General features: G+C 41.0%; 1 protein-coding gene across 2 annotated transcripts in view; it reads left to right on the forward strand.

Annotated features, from left to right (window-relative positions):
- Nucleotides 1-22,198, forward strand: part of LOC117409129 (ADAMTS-like protein 1) — a 235,444-nt gene that overhangs the window by 179,674 nt on the left and 33,572 nt on the right. For both annotated transcript variants that reach the window (XM_058999955.1, XM_034014768.3), the window contains 6 exons: nt 6,549-6,660; nt 7,790-7,928; nt 8,418-8,468; nt 11,098-11,302; nt 13,028-13,175; nt 13,538-13,622. In XM_058999955.1, the coding sequence (XP_058855938.1) occupies nt 6,549-6,660; nt 7,790-7,928; nt 8,418-8,468; nt 11,098-11,302; nt 13,028-13,175; nt 13,538-13,622 (740 nt within the window). The remainder of the gene's footprint in view (nt 1-6,548; nt 6,661-7,789; nt 7,929-8,417; nt 8,469-11,097; nt 11,303-13,027; nt 13,176-13,537; nt 13,623-22,198) is intronic.

Raw genomic sequence — 22,198 nt, forward strand, 5'->3', positions numbered from 1 at the left:
TTTTTTTTTTGTTCTCCAACTTTGTGTTTTTTATAACAGGTAAAGTATATATATAATAACTGGTGAGCAATTTTTTTCAATGGGCTCATCCAGTTGGTATTTCCCATACTGGTTAATACAGGAAACACGCGCTCATTAACACCAGCAACCAAGCGCAACCCCAGCGCGAGCTGTCAAACCGAAACTGAAAGGAATTACAACCATACCTCACATAGTTGCTGTCTTCTCTCTCTTGCCTCTCAGCCAGGGAAAAAAATGCTCACCAGAGATTATAAAATACTGCATGGGGTAGTGTATGATAAATGAGAATGTAATGCCCTTCCTCGTGAAAATGGTAGAAATGAGTCATTAACAATAATAGTTTAAAGATAAAAAACAAAAATTTACTATACACACAAAACATCCTCAAGTATGACCAGTAGGCTATATCACTTAAAAGCGTGTCCATCTCCAGACCAGCTTCACCAGCTTTACACCAGCAGCCACCTACTTGTTTCACCAGCATGACCATCTAAAACGCCGGTTTACCAGCAGCAGACCAGCTCATTAACCAGCTTGACCATCTCCAAACCAGCTTGACCAGCAACAGCCATCTTGTTCCAGGCTGGTCAGTGCTAGAATTTCCAGCAGGGACATGTCCCCCTTAGTATTTTAGCTTGTCTATGACAGTAACTGAAAAATAAAGAAATGTTCACTTGCCTGGAATTTTTATATAGTTATCTTCCCTGGCATTTGATTGGTATAGTTCTATGTCCTGGCATTTTATGTATATACTTCACTCACTGCCATTTTATACACACAGAAAATAGTTCCCTGGCATTTAATGTAAATACGTCCCTGGCATTTAATGTATATAGCTCCCTGGCATTTTATACACAAAATATAGTTCCCTGGAATGATTTTGTATATAGTTCCCCTCCCACAATTTAAAGACAATAAACACCCATTACATGAAAACAAAACAATGTGTGTGCAAAATATACACATTTCCTCATATTGTCCCCATTTGAAAATGTTGGCCACCATAAAGGTTCACTTGGCCACCAGATTTTGAAAGCTAGTGGCCAAATGGCCACCAGCATACAAAGTGATTTGTCCCACAGTTGTATTGAATTATACAGGACTGGAGAATCACCCTGGACTGCATCAGTTACTTTTCCATGGTTATCCGGGGTCACCCCTAAAAAATAGGTGGTTGATGCAATCCAGGGTGATTCTCCAGTGAGTAAAATAATCCAATAAAACCCAGATGTGGCTTATCTTATTCAAAATCGTATCTGTAACACTTGTGGCAATGTTTCTGTAGATTTCATATTTGCATTGTATTTCTTTTTTTGGTCGAGTTTCATTTAACATAATGCAAAACATATTTCTGGAGTGTATGCTTACATGCACCTTATATAATACAAGTACACTGAAATATAGTAAGTTTAGTCCTTAATGTATATAAACTAGCACAGTTTCATCAACGCTGAAGCTGCAAAAAAACTGTTTTGATATCGCTGGACTTATGGACCGGTATTTGATGGTCTAGTGCTGGTTATGGTGGATTACAGGGTACTGTTGCAATTACTTGGAACTTCAGGCCTATAAAACAATACACAGTACAGGTGACAATACACAGTACACTCTCCTGAGTGAAGGGCTGCATGTTTCCACAACGCCTGGATTTTAAGTGTTGTATTTCAGCAATAACACACCTGTGCACCTACATTTGTGTGTGTGTTCACGTCACATTCCGACCCTCAGTTAATGCACTGTTACAAGTCTGCTCTAGCAGCTTACCAGGTGGATGAATTGGCCCATTTCATTCAACTGATTGAATCCATTAAACTATCAGGGTAACTTTGGGTACCCGTAACACATTGCAGTGAAACAGTACTGTCCTTTTTTTTGTGGGTTTCTATTTAAGCTGAAGTTCTATGTAACATTAAGGAGCCCTACAGTATTTTAAAGAGCATATTTGAAAGGAATAAGTCAGTTTTAATTGTATAATACCAACAAGAAACAGCTAGGTTGCATGTAGGAAGAGTTAATCTTCAGATTTCTTTCTTTCTTGCTTGCTTACTTGCTTTTTTGTGTGTTTTTCTTAAATCACGGGACACGGGACATTTGCTAGGAAATCGGGACTGTCCCGACCATATAGGGACTGTTGGCATGTATGGGTTTGGGGCCTTTATATTTACAGGAACTGTTAGTGCCTTATGGTCCTAGTCGCACCTTGAGATCAGTGAATACTGAACCTTTGGTAGTTCCTAGAAGTCATCTAAAATCAGGAGGTACAAGAGCCTGTAGTTGTTCTGCTCCCTGCCTTTGGAACTCTGTCCCGTCATGTCAAGAATGCTGGCACTGTTGAATCTTTTAAATCAAATTTAAAAACATATTTGTTTGTGATAGCTTACTTCTGAGCTGGATTGATTAGCCAATGGCTTTTAAAAGTTTTTATTGTAAAGTGCCCTGGGATGCTCCTAATGAAGGGCGCTACATAAAAGCAAATTGTTTTGTATTGTATAGTTTTGTATTTTTTAATACTTTTGGACATGAATTTGTTTATTTATTCTTTTCAGAAAATGTGCCTTTGTCTTTTCACTCACTTCCGATTTGGGCCCTGTATTTTTTTGATTTTTGGAATGGATTACCCACCGTTAAACACAGAGACTCTGTAGCAATAAACAGTATTGTCTTCTAGGTTTTCTTGTCAGGGCAGGCTTGGGGCTTGGTTTTAGGGGAATTGGGGGAAGACCACATTACCACTAATTTTGTTATCCCGGCCCTGTAAATAACACAGGTGACTTTTGTTCCCAGTGCTGCCTATTGAGCACTTTTCACAAACAAGAAATGTATCTTAAAAACAAAAAACTTTTCACAAGTTATTAGTATTAATTTAATCAAGTACGTTTTTTGCCGCTCCAAAATCTTGCCAAGTGTCCTTTTTGAACTACAGTATCTTTAGTACTGTACTTCATTAAATGCACATAGAGGGGATAAAATAAGGCCAAAGATTTGTTTTGGAAGTGGATCAGGCACCTACATGCATACATTACACCACGTGGCTGTGCCCACACTGAAAACAGTAGGAGATAAGTATTGGAGCGGACTAACAGTATGCAGGGTTACTGCTTTAATGCAATGTCTCCCCCCCCCCCCCCCCCCATTTCCAGGCCTTAAGAGGCATTCTTTCACGTCTTATTTCTTGCAGATCACCCTCTCTAATTTGTATACACCCATTATGTTTGGGCACTGTGAGTGTGCTTGATTTAATTTTAATGCTGTTTTTTGTGGCAGGTGTTCGCCACCTGCTTTGTCCTGTGGTATTTCTCCTAGGAAATAAAAGTCACTTTCATGTGCCAGAGTAGGGCTTTTCACACATCTGAATTACTATGTGTTTGCCACGCAGAAGCAGACAGGTGATTCATGAATACCTAATTGGCAGAGATGGCCAAGATGCAGTGCCTCATACTGACACCTAAGAAGCAGGCCCAAGTATTTGTTTTCTTTTATTGATTGGGTGGGCCTCTTAATTACCTTTGAACCTTTAAGATGTATTAATTCAGTGTTTTACGAGTGCTTTCCCGTTGCTTAAATACAGTTTTTATGGTCCAGCGCTGGCAGTGGTTTTCAGAATTCTTCTGTTTATTCAGAACTCTAATACCATAATAGATTGTAAAAAAGCCCTCTTAAGTGATTGGGTTTCTTCATGTCTAGAGTTGGAGATGTTTTTAATTTCTAAATATTTGGTGTATAAATCTACTTTTATGGCTGTATGGTACTGTGGCAGGGCATAAGCCCTAAAATGTAAATAATGTATGTGGGCAGCAGTCCAGATAAGCTTTGTAGCTGGCATTTTTTACACATTAAAAACCGCAAAAAAAAAGGTGCCTATAATATCAAACAGTTTTTATAACTTATTAATGCATTTCCTTATTTTATTTATCTGTATGGCTTTGTATTGAAATTAACATGTTCACTGAGTTTAAGAATTGAATGTTAAAATATAAGTAACGTAATTAATTTGCAGAGTCAGTGTGGTACCTCGAAAAACATGCACTGATCCGATAAAGAACCTTGTAGAACACACCCGTGGTTGTACAGCAGTTCAAAGTAATATTGCAGTTAAAATGTAAGGCTCTTTTTTTAATGCCTACCCCATTAACATAAAAGATTGTACAGTATTTATTGAGATTACTCATAACTTCAGGTAATGTTGCATTTTACCCTCTGAAAATACTCTCCTGTGTTAAAATCAGAGGGTAAGTTACTCCCAGACCCAAAACTGTATCTGGAGTGCTGTGTGTGGGAATGTAAGGTTGGCAGGGATAGGGTTAAATCTGTCCCTGCCAGCAATTACAGGTGTGGCCATTCCCCAATTAGATAATTGAGTGCTAATTGGAGAGTAGCCACATGTATTAAAAGGAATCAAAATCGTTTGTTAGTTTGGTTGTGAGTTTGTACAGTGATTTGTGTACCATTTTTAAACTTTTCCTGTGTTTTGTTTGTTTTTGTTTAATAAAGTGTGCAACAGCGCTTTAAAACTGCAGCTTTCTGTTCGTAGCCAGCCTGGGCCGTGACACTACCCTGTCACATACTGTATTTGCTGTATACTCAATTTGTTTATACTGTTTGTCAGTTTGTGAAGGCATGTTTTGCTATTGTATTAGAGTTTACTTTTTATGCTTACAATTTAGAAATTTTCTTTAAGATAAATCCAAATTCATAATTCAAATTATGAATTGGCATAAAGCTTCAGCTCAAAAAATGTCCATATTTTGTTAAATGTTTTTGTTTAGATCTAAAAAAACAAGTTCATTTACATGCTTTTGCAAAAGGCTTAACCCCTTTTTTTGTGAAAAGACTTTAATCATCAGTGCAGTTAAAACAATGATGTTTGATGCGTGTAAATGAATCCAATCTGGCCCCAGATATCACAGCTCTTTGGAATAATACATGTTGTCATTACTCAGAGTGGTTTTAAATGAAACCATTGTGTCTGTGGCAGCTAAATTACTACCGCTCTTCAGGATGCTTCATGGTTTAAACTTGACCGATATTTCACATCTGATATGAGGCGACGCTACATACAATTCAGAATAATGTTGGACTGGGGCAGCAGGAAGGAAGCAATTGCACATTCCATTTGTTTTGAAAATGAACATCTTTTACTTTGAAGTCGTCAAAGAATTTAACCCCTCCCATGCCCAGTGACTTTTGCTTTGATCCTCAGGGTTTTTCAAGACCACACCATTATGTCAGCCAGTCGGACAATTGTTGTTAGTTTTCATAAGATGTCTTGTCTTGTAGCCAAATTAACCATACAATTAAAGCAACAGAGGCACATCACAATCAGGAAAATGTGGATCCTGTCCAGAGTGGGGAAGAAGTGAAGGGTTTCAGCAGTGAAATACAGTAGTTTTAATTCATTTTGTATAAATGAAAATCCAGGGGCTACTGTAACTTGTGTGGGAGTGCTTAAAACATACTGTAGGTGCCCTAAAATGTCATTTTAATAGATGTTTTACATTTTCACATTTTTACAATGTTTGTAATCATTCTGAGTGGTTCTGGGTTCTGCTGCTAAAATACTGAGTCACATTAGTCACATACATTTGACTACATTACAGACTACAGGATTTTCTTATTTTGCCTACTTTACCAATTTTGGCAAGCCACTGAAGTACAGTATATAGATACAGACAGTGATTATTATCAAGCCCCCAAGTACCAAAGATTGTAGAGCCAGAATTTCCTTAATGAAATACATCTGAGAAATGTGCAAAACATTAACTCTGTTGAAAGAAAATAAGTTGTTGCAGATGTTACTTATAAAAGCCAATAAAAGGGTCATGAATGCAGACTTGTCTTAAAAATTGAAAATAAATAAAAAGCAAAGACAAGGTAAAGGAATTGTGTACTCTTCAATGATGCCAGGCTGACTGAGAATTCCGTTCTGTGTGTCCTGCATCAAAGTGGCAGCGACTTTCGTAGAACTCCCAACCAATGCACTTTTATACCTGATGTCACCAAACCTTTGGGGAAAGAGTTTTTATTTCAGTATTGGCTGGTAACTCCAGTTACCTAATTGGATATCATTTTTCATTGACCCTGCAGGGCTCTCTGGATCTACCCAGTGATCATGAAGATTATTTTTAATATGAGGCTAGAATTGCTGGATCAGCCTGTTTTATTACTGACTAACAACCAACATGAAAAAGAGAATTTGGGGTCATGAAATCTAGTGTTTTTTTTTGTTTTTATGTAACAGAACTAATGAACATTTAGCTTTTTAAATCTATTATGACAAATATCTTGACCAGCGCATCAACATATTGTTTCAAATGGCTAAACTCATAATTGTTTTTGATCAACTTGCACATATTTTTGTGCACCTATACTGTACATGTAACTTGATAAAATCACTAAAAATAAAAATGATTCCTCTGCCTTATCTAAATGTTGCATATTTTTTAAAACTCTGGCTATGTTTTCTGGCCTCATAATTTTAGGAATATGTGTGCTTCATTATCCATTTATTATCTTGATTGATATTCCAGATCCGTTACGTCAGTGCCTCAGACAGCATGGTCCAGTTCATCTTCTACCAGCCCATTATCCATCGCTGGAGGGAAACGGATTTCTTTCCATGCTCAGCCACTTGTGGTGGGGGTAAGAGACTATTTTCAACCGCTAATTGTTGTGATTTAGTATTTACTTTTACAGATTTATTTTGCGTTAGTGTTTATCTACCTAATATATAAACAGATGTTACCGTACATAGAAAAAACTATTCACAGCCCTACCTGTTATTTATGCTATGGTGATTTAAGGACATTTTTACTCTCTGTCACTGGATTAGCATTCGAAGATTCGAGTAGTGATCACATACTCAATTTATTACCATACACCCTGTGACAGGGTCTTGCTTGTGTCACGTGTGTGGGTAACCGCTGCTTAAGCAATACAGAGAGACATGGGAGGTGGAGCTGAAACGCCAGCACAGGCGTGCAGGATTTATTAATACAAAAAGAAAGTAAATAAAGGCGTCATGTGACATTACCAGTGATGGTAACGTACAGCGGACACATACAGCAAGCTGTACAAAAGGCAAAATATAACACAGTACAAAAACTACAAATAAAAGGTGCCACAGAGGGCAAGCGCTAGCCTTATAAACGAGGCGGCCCCCTCCAAGAACCGGCTACACTACGTAACCCTCTGTACATTACTTCCTGGGATCACTATCTCCTAAACTAACCTACTTATGAGCCGGCATTCATACAACGACTCCTGCTGCTTCATACGGCCTTGGCTGGGCACTGCCTTCACAAGCACCGCTTGCAGTTTCAGGGTTGCGTAGCTGCCGTTCCTGCAGAGCGGACTCTCTCCTCTCGAATATACGCAGCTCCCCTCTGGAGCATGGCGTTGCAGTCGCCCCGAGCAATTTCCACTGGATGTTTTTAACGGACGGACACTCGGTCGAGACCCGCCCACCTGCTGATTGAGGACCAGCACAGCCAATCATCCACTGCCCCTCCTCTCAACCAAACCCAGCAGACAGCAAAGTCTCAAACCAGAGCCCATCTGTAAACAATAATTTAATCACACAAATCAACTCCAAAAAAGACACACAATAAACCCATTTCCCCTTATAAAATTACACAAACACAAATTTACACATGTGCAGGGCAATCACCCTGCTACACACCCTCATTTCAGGTAATGACAATATTCAAGGGAGCTCAAGAACCCATAATCTGGTTTGTCCAGTACTTTAAATTTAACGTTTGTGTTTCAGGCTACCAACTGACCTCCGCTGAGTGCTTTGACCTGCGCAGTGGACGTGTGGTAGCTGACCAGTATTGCCACTACTACCCTGAAAATGTCAAACCCAAACCAAAGCTACGAGAGTGTAACATGGACCCCTGTCCAGCCAGGTAGGTGGACAGTTCCCATAAATACTAGAACTATAACTCTTAAAAACTAGGGACAATTGTAGGCAAATGCTGCAGGTGTTAACCTTAGCAATCGTAAGTGGAGCTATAGCTGTTACAAAGTACCATCTAAATACTGCGGTGCCATAAACTTTGATTTACGCCATGCCTAAATTTGTCTGTAACTGTTCTAAACTACTTGAATGATAGTGACTAAACTGCACTGCTAATTTAGTGAAACTAAAGTATTTATTTCCACGGTATATCATTCAGACCGAAACCCATTGATAGTGTCTCTTTAATTGTTGCTGATTGTGATACATGAGGTAACTGGTGCAAGCTGACATCAATAAATTGATGATGGTCTAGGTACTGTATATGTGTTTGTATCAAAGGTGTAGAGCCATGTACTGTACTGTAATGTGATCATTTAGTGTTTATTTTGTTGTGTATACCTTCTACTCAGAGGGTTGGCATTATTGTTCCTAACAGTGACGGCTACAAGGAGATCATGCCCTATGACCTCTACCACCCCCTACCACGGTACGTACAGCAGCCAGTCAATGTGAAGGAATACCAGTCTCAGCAGTAAACAGGAGTTTTACAAGAAACGGACACGTGATAATATGAATGTCAGTTGTTTAAACAAAATGTATATTTTAAATCTTAGATTCAGTCTCCAATATATATATATATATATATATATAAAGGGGATTATGTTTAATAATTACCAGCAGCACAAGTGTACCATATTTAGATTTAAAAAAATGGAAATTATCTAGATTACTTATTGGTCCAGATTCTGAATGCTTTATACTCCAAATTGTGATATATATATATATATATATATATAACAGTAGAACCTCATTTATCCGCGCCCTGTTCATCAGTGACTTCAATTATCTGCGGCTCCCTGATGAGTTTTTTCTCTGACATATAGTACATTATTGTCAATGTAAACTTAATGCCCGCTGTGATGGACTTTCTCAAGGTTCAAAAGAAAAATAATGCAGCAGCGAATTGTTTAAAAATAAAAAAGCTTTTACGAAAAAAAAAATTCTGTTGGTACGTATTTTGTTGAAATGTAAGACAAGTTTAAATTACACAGCAGGCTTGTTTATTTGAATATGTAATTATGGACATTCCTGCATAAATTTGCAAAAAGAGGGTGGGGAGATAGTGCAAATGAGAGTTCACAAATATTATAATAAGATGTACTAAAGCTGTCGACAGTTGCAACAAATTTCTATGACATTTCTGGTTTTCCCAGCATGTTGGGAGCAGTAGACTGCACACATGTGCCACTAACCCCTCCAGCACATTCTGAGCATCTGTATAGGACCATGATCTATTGTGTGTTAATTGTCTAGGCTACTAAGTAAGCCAAGTTAAAAATAATAATAATTAAAATAAAATAAAAAAACCCTAAAATCATTTAGTTTCAATTTAAAATAATCTTTTGTTTGCACTGTACACCAATGTGTACAATGCAGCAGCATGATTTATTTTGTGTTACCAGAGGCTAAAGTAAAAAAAGTGCACTAGGTATTCATCTGATTTGACTACTGTACTGTATACTGTATAGGCCTACTGTACAGATCTATATTTTTACATAATATAATGTGTAACCTACCCAAAACACATTGGTGTTATTTCAGCGCAATGATTTAGATTTCAAATACATCGAGAACTGTAAATGTATGTGTGTGCGATTTTATTGTATTGTTTTTAAACCCGACACCTCCTTATGTCGGACAAACATGTCCGGTTTAGCGAGGGGCTACTGTATGATTATGAAAAGCTTTTTGGGGGTGAAGGTGGTGGCCCCACTATAGAATCTGATGGGATTAATCTGCCTTTCATTTGTTATATATATATAACAGTATTAAAATAGGTAAAATTAAGACAAACAGAAACCATTGTACAGATGACATTTACATTTAACAAAAACAATGTTATTTGGATTCTTGCACCCTTGCATGCATAGGCGTTATCCCTCGGGCACCCTCTGCTGCAGCAAAACACAACTCAACTCCCGCTATTTATTTTAACAGTGTCGCGCAACACTCGCAATGTATGCTAGAGATCTCACTAAGAAGACGCAACAAATATTAAAATGAGTATATTGCGGCTCTTTTCATTAACATATTTTCTCTTAGTACAGACAACAAAGTGTATACTTTGTAAATTGTAGTAACGAAAATGTAAATTGCGGTACGTTTGCACTGCAACTGACCCATCTTAGTACATCTACCCCTTAGTGTCTTATGATTTTGTATTTTTTTTGTTTGTATAGTTATTTATTTATTTATTTATTTATTTATTATTATTTTTGGGTAATAGAAAACGCTAGGGAAACAGGGTTGGAGGTGTATCATTTTGAAAAGATTTTGCTAGGATTATCACTGTCAAAGTAAACTAACTTAAAAAACATTGTTCTGTCTGTAATATATTGTATTTCATGCATCTCCAGTAAACTCTAATTTGGTTTACATTACTAGTTTCTGTATTTTATTCATGCATTCTAGTCACACGCAATGACACCTCATTTATCCGTGGATTTCACACATCCGTGGACCCATGTCCCCCCAAGCGCGTGGATAAACGGAGTTCCACTGTGTGGCTGCAATTTTGGGGAAGGCAAATTCTATTAATAATTGGTAAACCATGGAGTTTCAGAACATGCATTTGAAAAACAGGTTCTACAGTAAATTGTGATAATTTATTATAAATATTAAAGCTACTTCAAGTAACTGTCAGCCCATACTTGTTTACAAGGGGAAAATTCAGAACAGCAAGTTTGTTGATGTGCTTTGTAGTTCAAGAGATTTTTTTTCTGTAGTCTAATGCATGCTAAAAGTATCTTATACATGTTTATTTAATTGTGTTAGCCTGCTTAAAATACCAAAAGCCTTTGTACATTTTCAAGAAGGGACTTGCATTGTTCATTATTTCTATTTATTCTATGAGACATAACTTTGGAGTAAAACATTTTTTTGATTCTAAAATGAAAAGAGAAATGCAGGTTTTGCAAAAATACTTAAAGCTCTATGATGTTTTCGTTAGAACAAATTCAGCAAGCTTATGGGCTAGCAGAAGTGATAACTAACACACAAGCAAATGAGACTGGCCAGCCAAGCGTTGTTTGTAATGGGCAGTGTTGTTTTGTCAGATGGGAGAGCAGCCCATGGACGGCTTGCTCCAAAACTTGTGGCGGGGGGATCCAGAGGCGCTCTGTGTCCTGCGTGGAGGAGGACATCCAGGGCAACATAACCCCTGTGGAGGAGTGGAAGTGCATGTACACCCCCAAGATGCCAATCATCCAGCCCTGCAACATCTTTGACTGCCCCAAGTGGCTTGCACAGGAGTGGTCCCTGGTGAGTCGCTTCTGAGAGACTTTCAATCCCTAAACACGACCTGTTAATTACAGTATATATGCATTGACTGGCCAAATAAATACAGAATGGCCTTAAGTGGGATATTAAAAGTATTGAAAGACATTCATGGCTACACATACCCAAATACATTTTTGTTTATGACCTCCTCTAGTGGGCATCCTAATTTTCTATAACCAGAAATCTTAACATAGATGCCTTATGTTTAGCTTCCTGTTATGCTTGGAAATGCAAAACTTAACAGGCCTTGTAGTTTCAAGTCCACTCTGACATTTTATCAAATCACATAATCAGAGACACATGTAAAGTAATCCCTAAGAAAATATTTCTGCCCAGAGTACGGATGGTGGAAGGTCTTGGATCTAATCATATTATTACACTGTGCAGTGTCCACATGGTTTATTCCCCAAATAATCTAGCTCTTATCGGATGGGAAAAGTGTCTTAGTTTCTGTCTTCAGTTCTGAGTATGAGAGTGTACCTCCCAGGTTCTTTCCTCGTTTGTAAGACATGAGTGGTGGTTCAGAGAAGATATTCTCAGCAATTAAAGGCCTTTAAATTAACCTTTTTAATAGGGCTCATTATTTTTTAATTATTTTATTACAAACTAATATTTTGATTTCCCAAATTTTGCAAATGTCCTGTTCAAATGTATCTTCAAATGCCACTTATCATTATATTTTCAATTATATAAAATATTTGCAGTTATCTAAAAAAAAAATTAAAAAAAATGTAATTTTAAAAGCATTTTACTCTCTTAAATGATGTAGAGTTGTACAATATTCTTACTTATGAGCCCTAAACGCCTCATTCTCCATGTCGTTCTGTTTAGTACTTTGTAGCAGCATTCTTCAGACAAGAAAAATAAAACACGCACAACCTTGTCTAGATAAGGCCTTGTTATTGTGGAAACAAATTTAACAGCAGAGGTAAACCCCACACACAGGTCACTTAAATTAAAAAAATAACAGTAAACATATGTGCTCATTTTCATTAAAATTCAACCTTTCCTTTTTTTTTTAACAGTAAAAAGAGGGGGTGAATATTCAATTGAGATACTATACAATTGTGCAGCTAGCAGCTAGCCCAGAGGGTTCCCTGTTTGGGATTCATGGAAGGTGAACAAACCAACCTCCTTGGCTACTGCCGATATAATTTTATGGTGCTATTCATTTCCCTCTCCCGCAAACACAGCCTGAGACATGCAAGTCAGATTTGTAGGCTGTTAAAATGCAGGGTTTTGTTGACCTAATACATTCTTCATTCTGATCTCCTAGAAAATGCTTGTCTTGGCAGCAGTGATAAATAAAACACTTTACAGCCAGCCAATCCATTTATTTATTTATTTATTTATTTATTTATTTATTTTAAACATTCCCATGATGATTTGAGTAATATGTGTCTCTATTAGGATGTTGTGTGTAAATGTTGTAAAAATATAAGTAGCAATTCTATCGCACTACTGAAGTGTAAGGATGATTGTGTTTGTAGTGTAGTTTTCTTACACTGTACCTTTCTATAAAAATCCTGATTTGCCTGATTCCGCACTATAATTGTCATCAATGGCGGCGTTTACATGCACAAGTCATGACAGTTTTTGTAATTTCCAATCTATTGTGAACAATGTTGGTTGTGTTCTATATGAGGCATCTTCCAATGGTGTCGAGTGGAGTGTTGTATCTGACTGTGTGCTCTGTGCTCGCTGCAGTGTACAGTGACGTGTGGCCAGGGCCTCCGCTACAGAGTGGTGCTCTGTATCGATCACAGGGGACTGCATGCGGGAGGCTGCAACCCTAAGACCAAGCCTCACATTAAAGAGGAGTGCATCGTCACTATTCCCTGCTACAAACCAAAAGGTAGGCTGGTTCTTTGGAAAGGAAGCACCATGATGTTCACAGAGTTAAACACATGCCAGAAAAGCTGATAACATCAGCTTTTTGTTTGGTTTAATGCATACAAAAATATAACTTTTAAAAAAATAAAATGGTAGTTTTAAGTTTGTAAACTGGGCCCATTGCTTCTAATAAATTAAGTTCAGTGGACAAATGCTTCAGCTTTTGCCTACTTGCCTTTTTCTTAACTTAATTTAACCTTTTTAAAGTATTTAAAGTTATGGATGAAACCTGAATGAATGAAGCGTAGAATGATTTTAAAGATGAACAGAGATTGCGAGAGACCCGTCTGGTGTCCTGCTAAGGTGTTTGTTACTGTATTGTAGAGAAGCTCCCGGTGGAGGCGAAGCTGCCCTGGTTCAAGCAGGCTCTGGAGCTGGAGGAGGGAGCAGCTGTGACCGAGGAACCCTCGTGAGTACACAGTTAAAGAACACCTTGTCTGAACTAACTCCTGCTTCTTTTCTTGGAAGATGGGTGACTCTGTTTAAGCTTGTTTTTAAAGTTTCTCAATGTGTTTTTCTTTTCACTGGAATTATAAGAGGAGTTTGGATTGTGACAAGCATCTCATGAGACACCTCTCCTGTCAAAGCTCTTTGTCAAACCTATCATTACTATCTTCCGCTGCGCACATACTTTATTACAGGGTTATAGACATTTTATATTGAGGGCGTGTTAGACACTGTGGCATTTTATAAATTCAGGAAGTTGCTTTTTATGCTGATAACAAATTGACACATTTATAGTACAACAAATACACTGCACTGAGACAATTGTTTTTCATTTAGTTTTAACCAGGTGATATGTGTTTTATCACTGTATCACCCAGCCTTCACCCTGTTACATTGGTGCTGTGACCCGGATCTCATAGATTGGCTACAGCCAGTTGCCAAGGTTGAATGAGAAGAGTGTAACAGGCAGCGTTGTGTGGTGCACTGTCGTTATGCATTCTGACTCTTCCCTAGCTCTTTTTTGCATAGGGGTTAAGTTGCTCTTTTGCAGTGTGTGTGGTTAATGGTTCACACCCTGCCTCTGCCCTGGTAAATGTGCATCTTTTATCTAGAAAAATGTGGGATTTACTAAGTGATGGTAAGATTCGCTGGGGTTATTTTATTAGTTCTCTGTAGTTATTTTGTTTGCTTTATATCTGTGACTGTTTCTTATTTATCCCCAAATCTCTTTTCTCATCAGTGGAAGTTCTCAGCGCCTAAAAAGTTGCAGATTTCAAGTTACTTGTATGATTTTACAGTTAACTTGAAATCTAAGAGCTGGAAACAATTAAAAAGGCCCAATTTTAGCAAATTATTAGTTCAATTAAAGGTTTAGTTAAGTAATTGAGAGCTCAGTTGGAACAAAAACCAGAAAACACATAGGGTCCCAACGACCAGGTTACTTAGGTTACTTAGGACCAGGTTACTTAGGTTACTGATCCGTAACCCTGGTTCCCTGAAAGAGAAGACAACCACCAACCAATACTTTTGGGATATGCCTGCCTTAGGTAGGTATTCGCTGAGCATTTTATGTCAGAGCTGCTGATAGGCCCCTGCGTGGATTGACGTCCTCGGTCCCGCCTGCTGAGAGAATAAGTAGTCGCTTCGCGGAGCTCACTTCCTCTTTTGCATCGAACCCGTGAATGCGAGTGATGCGACCTCGCAAGGTTTGGTGGTCATCTTCTCTTTCAGGGAACCAGGGTTAGTAACCTAACGTTCCCTTTCAATTCGAAGACGGCCACCAACCAATACTTTTGGGAAAGTATACCAGAGCCGACGCAAGGCAGCGTGAGTGGACATCATATGAGGGATGCCTCGCTACCGCCAACTAGTGTTGGTGGTGTGCGCGTACAACCTGAAGGACCCTTGTGCCTACTGAAAGCTTAGAGGGATCTACCACATTAAGTCGGTAGAACCTGATGAATGAATGCGGCGTAGCCCAGCTAGCCGCAGTACAAATGTCAGTCAAAGAGGAACCTCGAAAGAGAGCCCACGACGTAGCCACACCTCTGGTAGAGTGCACGGCCATCCTCCCAGGTGGGAGTAGGCCGGCATTATTGTACGCAGTCGATACTGAGTCCACAATCCAGAGGGCCAGTCGCTGCTTCGAGAGGGCTTGACCCAGGGTCCTTTCACCATAGCAAACGAAGAGCTGGTCAGACTGACGCAGCGCTTTAATCCTATCCACATAACCTCTCAATGTCCTCACTGGGCAGAGGGAATTCAGTTTCCTATTCTCCTCCGAACTGAAGGGAGGGGGATGGAAGACCTCTAGTTCCACTGATTGGTTCAAGTGGAAAGCCGTAATCACCTTAGGTAGGAATGCAGGTTTCGTGCGCAACGCTTGTTTCCATTATTCCAAACGCGCATACAGGAACTGTGCACAGAAAAAGGCTGTCTTCATAGAGAGATATTTCAGCTCTGTGGAATGTATAGGCTAAAACGGGGCCTTAGTGAGAGCCTCCAATGCCACATCCAGACTTCACTCAGGGGACGTCCTTTCTAGTGGGATGCAACTGCCGAGCACCCTTAAAAAACGGGTTGCCAGAATATGGGCGCCCGAATTGAAGGGAGGGGGATGGAAGACCTCTAGTTCCACTGATTGGTTCAAGTGGAAAGCTGTAATCACCTTAGGTAGGAATGCTCCTGCCTGCCCAGACCACACCCCAACCCAAGTTGGATGCGTCTGTCGTCACCACTTGACGGTTGTGTATCACTCCATCCTTACGCCTTTGCTCAGATGAGAGGCTTGCGTAGGGCTTCCCAGCATAGGCGAGACATGGTCAGCCAACGGTGTCTGTCGCGCTTGGGGTGTATTAGAAAGGCACTGAGCCACGCTTGGATTGGGCGCGTGTGGAGTAACCCCAGTTGGATGGCTGATGAAGCTGTGGCCATCAGACCCAATAGTTTTTGACACAACACCAATTGTACAGTGAACCCTTGTTGAAACAGGGCCAGACAGTTGCGAATGGCAGCTACAATGTCGTCCAAAAGGTAGGCTTACATCGTAAGGGAATCCAGCCGGAGACCCAAGTAGATCGTACTTTGCACCGGTATTAATTGGCTCTTGGCATGGTTGAGGGTAAGACCCAGCCTCAACAGATGCTTCGTCACAATCGCTGTGTGGGCCACTGCTCCTTCCTGTGACTGGGAACAGATCAACCAGTCGTCAAGGTAGTTCATCAAGGGAGCTAGGATGGCATCCATGCACTTTGAAAACGTGCAGGAACTAAGGAGAGGCCAAATGGCAGCATGGAAAACTCAAAGATGCTCCCCTGAGATACTTCCTCAGGGCTCTACATTTAGATTTTTTACTACTGGCCCCTTGGGCCACTAAGGTAGTGTTTTTATTGGCCCTGATACAATTTTAAGTGAGTAATATATTACGTTGTGTATTTGCGCCATTCAAAAATTAAATAAACAGTTTTACGGATTATTTGTTTAACCATTCCGATTATGTGTATACCATATGTTTAAATGGTAATAGCTGATCTATTTTTTAAATCTGGCTTTTTGTACATTTAACATGTTTTGACTAGATGACAATATAAAAATAAAATGAGTTATTACCTGAAATAAATTCACCCGATGTTTAATTTTTAAACTATTATTGTGTTGTTTTATATACTGCTATTTTTGGCTTCAGAGTTGCTGTTGCGTCAGTGAATTAAACAAGAAAAAAAAAACGTCCCATTTTTCCCTGTGGAAATCTGGTAATCCTAAAACTACATGGACAGTGCGAGAAACTGAAGTTCTGGTAGAAATTTTGGTCAGACACCAAAATCTTGACGAACTCGACAAACTCACAAAATAGTAAAATATATTCAATCTTTTCTCAAATTACTTTGTTTAATGCTGACATTAGGAGAACCACATTGTGAACACAAACAAAAACTGAAAAAAAACGAAAGGGGTAAAAAAAAAAAAATCTTTAGCTTGTATGCATATTCTGTCATGATGGTTTTTCATTTCCATATGTTTAGTAATTTATACGGTATTCAAAGAGAGCCCATGTCTCAAATAAAAAAAAAAAGTGGCAATGAAAATACTGTATGCAAAACGTTAGACAATTTCATTCCATTGTCCAGCTTCCATGGTGCGTATCTGGGTATTCATCGGTGCATCTTTTTTCGCTGCAGTCAGACAGACATCTGCTATCTTGCGAACTATTACTGTGAGACTGGATATGAAGGCAACTAAATGTTGAATTCCCAACAAAAAGCTGCTGTTTTATCTGCAAGTCTGAGAAACTGACATTTCACTGTCATCATGAAGCCAGATTAAGTCTTCAACTTCAGAATTTTTTTCTTTATCATTATTGATTTAAACGCTTTACTTTTGGCTTACTGACTTATTGGTTGCAAAAACAAATTGTAAAAAACGGTCATGTCGAGATAACGATTATTACCAACGGCACTTCAGTCTGTAGTCTCAGATGCTAACTGTACAACAAATACGACGTGCGGGGGGGGAAGTTCAGACGAGTTCATGAAACGGAAGCCATGTGCACTATACTGTATACATTATACAGTTAAAAAATGTTACTGGCCCAGTTGGGCCTGTGGTGCTTCATAACTATCAATCAATCAATCAATCAGTCTTTTATATAGGGCCTTTCATAGGCCCTGTCCACACTACATAACCGATCTCGAGAACCGTAATCGAAACCGCTCTAATTAATACAGCTCAAAGCGTCCACACTGAAGTACCGTTTCATGTTTAGTCAGGCTTAATGCATCCACACACCATTAGAATAGTTCAGTTACAATTCCCAGCAGCGCAACGAACCGTGGAAATTAATACGATAGTATCCCACCATGCACTGTATTTTATTTTAAAATAATGTGTTATGCCCCATATTAACAGAGGTCCATATTGCATAAATGAAATATAACAAGTATTGCGGAAAAAGTAAATCCGAACACACACACACACACACAAGTAGGGCTTGAAGTTTTCAGGTTTTATTTTTAATCAGGTGAAGTCCCTTTAAACAAATTGAGCTGATTCTGTTTCATAATTAAACTCAGAAAAAGCTGTTAATTACAAAACAATCTTTGTTTTTACCTTCATATCTTGCCTGAGCCTAATTCTGGTCCTCTTAATTTTATTTCAAACAGAGCTGACACGTTACGTAATTTTTTCATCCCAGATCCTACTTTTAACTCGCATTTCATTTTTGCAGTCGCCTAATTTAACGTTGTGTTTTTGTTATTTTCTCCACTAGTTTAACACAGATGTCCTGACAGATTTTTTGAAGCATAAAAATGAATACCTAGTGCGGAGTGTACACTGATAGCAAGTCCTTCAGGCGTCTGCTCTTAGTATTTCGCCAAACATACCACAAAGCATTTTGGGATATTGGAGGATACACAAAAAAATGTAGTTTGGTATTACAGCGTCCACACTTGTGATAAACCGCACTACCTGATGCGATGTAATTAGAACCGGACTCGAGACTACCTCCTGAGGTGGTCTCGAGTCCGGTTCTCGAGTATAGTATTAAATGCTGCGTAGTGTGGACGCAAACCGTATTTAGCACTTTTAAGCCGGCTTAAATGCAACTAATACGGTTTAAAGGCATAGTGTGGACAGGGCCATAGTGGACCACCATCACAAAGCGCTTTACAAGATGCAGTAACAACAAGAAAATCCATAATACTTTAAATACAGAGAAATGCATAATACATGATATACAGTGGAAAGTGCATAATACATGATAGTAGCATAATAGATGAAATAGTAGCAGCAACACAGCAGCTAATAGCAGATATCAGGCTTAAAAAGCATGGAAAGCAAGAGAGAACAGGTGGGTCTTGAGAGTTGATTTAAAACGAGTGACGGTGGGAGCGTCACGGAACAAAGCTGGGAGAGAGTTTCAAAGAGTCGAAGCCATGAAGCTAAACGAGCGTTCTCCAAGTGCACTTTTGCTTGGGGATAACAAGCAGGCCAGAGTTGGAGGACCTCAGCTTGCGGGCAGGGACATAGCAGGTCAGCAGGTTGAGGAGGTACTCGGGACCTGTGTGATGAAGAGCATTGTAGGTGAGCAGGAGAGTTTTGAAAATTATCCTGAACTTTAGAGGTAGCCGGTGCAGCTGGGCAAGACGGGGGGTGATGTGATCACATTTTTTACATCTGGTATGGATCCTGGCAGCGGCATTCTGAACTAGCTGTAGTCGGTTTATGGTGCAGCCAAACTGCGATCTCTACTGGCCCCGGGCTGCCGGGCCATGGTTAATGTTGAACCCTGCTTCCTGTGCGCTGGACGAATAGGGACGTGGAAATACGCATCCTTTCGGTCCACTGTTGTAAACCAGTCGCCCGGCCGGACAGACTGGAGAATGTGACAGTGTGCATAACCGGTGTGTACGGTGGCGAGCACCGAAGTGGGGGCTACCTGGGGCGGCGTTAGGAATACCTCCGAGATCGCTGCTGTGTTGGAATCCCACGTTCGGCTCCCTCCTGTCGCTGCGGGAATGCCTGGCTGTTAGCTGCCGCTGAAGCCTGAAGGCGGTGCCTCAGGTCATCACACGGGGCAGTGTGGACCGTCCGAGTCACCGTGCGAGTACAGCGGACACCAGCGTCTCGTTCTCTCCCGTACCAGAGTACGGAGGGGAGCACTGAGGCTACCTGCCGAGATGCCTTGCGTTCTCGGTGAGAGCGCTGCAGCAATTCCTCTACCGCTGGTCCAGAGATATGGTCAGGGGAGGTAGGGGCTGCTTCTGAAGGAAGTAGCCACCTTCCCATGAGGCCACAATCGAAATCGCATCATGGTCCTGCTCAGCAATGCTGACATCTGGTTCTGTAACATCCGGGGTGACCACCGGTGCAGGCGGGGTCAGCTCCTGGGCCTGCGCTATCGGCTGAGCTGGGGCCAGAGTAAGGGCTTGAGCCTGCTGCCTGGCCAGGGGCTCCGAATGCCGCGCACGGCTCAGCCGTGCAAGCAGGGGACGTTGTGCAGGACATGCAAGCGTGGAATTTAGCCATGCTTGATGTCTGTATGGCCCAAGGGTGTTGTTTAAACACCAGAGGGTGTAGACCTGTGTATTGAAGCAGTCAGGCACCAAGGGTGCAGAAGCACCGAGGACACTGAGTGAGGTAGCTTACAGTACTGGTGCACTGAAGAATCGGCACTGAGTGCAGGTGTTATTGACATGCTGGGGCGCTGAAGCACCGAGTCATGGAGCGTCTAAGCACCAAGGGCACCGAGGCTCTGAGGCACTGAGAGGCGCCTAGCCGTAACCGCATGTAGTCAACACAACCCAGGGTAGTGCATAGCATACACTGGGGTGGATACACAGGCTCAAGTGGCTGCAGTAGGCAATCGGGAGAGCAGTACAGGGAAGCACGCATCTCTTTTTTTTTTAGCTGCAATAGCAGAGGAAAAAACACAAAACAGCCAGCGCTGTAAGGTTAGAAAAGCAGACTACAATCGCAAAGCGACTTAGGCTGTTGAAAATAAAAAGATTAACCGTAGCGCAGTTGTGCAGCGTTTATAGCTGAGTTCACAGAAGCAGAGTTTCTGATTCCAGGGAAGTGGCAAGCCGGCTCGAGAGAGAGAGCTGTTTCACACAGGCTCAATCACAGCAACTGGACAAGGGTGTCTAGCCTGGACTGCGTGCAGTCACACAACCGGGGCAGTGCGTAGCCTTCAGAGGAGTGGAGCACCGTCTACAGGCAGAGGGCATCAATGCACCAAGCCCCGTGCCGCGTGCACCAAGATGCTATGTGCACCAAGGCATTGAAGCACCATGCGCACTGAGCACCGTGTGCACCGAGGCACTGAAGTACCAGGGGCTGAGCGTGTGCCGAGGTACCGAAGCACCGGGGGGGCATCTAATGCAGCGGTGCCTATCCAGCCGCGTGTAGTCAGCCACCTGGTCAGTGTGCAACGTGCACCAGCGGAGACACACAGAGGCCGAAGCCGCGGCAGGCGAGAGCTCAGTTAGTAAGAGAAAAAAAAGGAGAAGGGTCGAGGCAGCCGGCGAGGTCTACTTGACAGCGGGGCAGGTTAGAACACAGCCCCAGGAGGACACACGGCTGACTGGCTGTTGTTGCTCGACTGCGGGGGCGGCAAGCCGAGCCCGGTGGAGGAACTGTGTTCTCCTGGAAGGTGTAGGTTGAAAGACAGCACACTCACACACCCTAATACTGCACAGGCAGTCGCACTCATACGACAGACAGCCGAGAAGATGGCCTGCGACAGAAGCGAAGCGGGCTGCGGTAAGGGGAAAAGACACTCAAATGCTGATTCCACGAGAGCGGCAAGCCAGCTCTCAGCACGAATGCAAGGGAACTGCAGTCGACTCAGAGGAGCTCTTTCAAAAACACACTCGGGTTAGTGACACAGAACTGTACCTTACCGTAGGTGAGAGGCAAAAGAGGAAGTGAGCTCCGCGGAGGGGCCTATCGGCAGCTCTGACATAAAATGCTCAGTGAATACCTACCTAAGGCAGGCATATCCCAAAATTATTGGTTGGTGGTCGTCTTCAAATTGAAAGGGAATTACTGACCTATATGATACCAAAACTAAATATTACCACTGTTTTTAAATAATACAAATATTACCCCTCTGTGTTGTTTTATATATTTTCAAAGACAAAAATACACTGAAGAGACTTGCATCCACTGCAAGAGATACAGATAATCTGTAATGGACCTCCTTTATTTCTCACATACATTTAATGTATGTTTTAACAGGGGTGTTTGTTATGGGTGTGAGTATCCGCTGATTGACAGGAGAGACACAGAGATTTTCTTTGCCACGCCCCGCAGGTGCACAGGATTTATTACAAGTATTTACAGTAAAGGTGCAGTGGTACGTGGACGCCACTAGGGTAACAACAGTGGTAGTCTAATGCAGGAGGACACACACACACACACAAGTGTACATGAAAATAATAAATACAAAACCCAGTGGGCAAGATAGCTAATAAAACACAAGCCTGCCAAACACTGGCCGAGCGCTGCTCTAACTATAAGGGAGGGCCTGCTCCAGGA

The sequence above is a fragment of the Acipenser ruthenus genome, chromosome 2 (assembly GCF_902713425.1).
Source record: "Acipenser ruthenus chromosome 2, fAciRut3.2 maternal haplotype, whole genome shotgun sequence".
Classification (NCBI taxonomy): Eukaryota; Metazoa; Chordata; class Actinopteri; order Acipenseriformes; family Acipenseridae; genus Acipenser; species Acipenser ruthenus.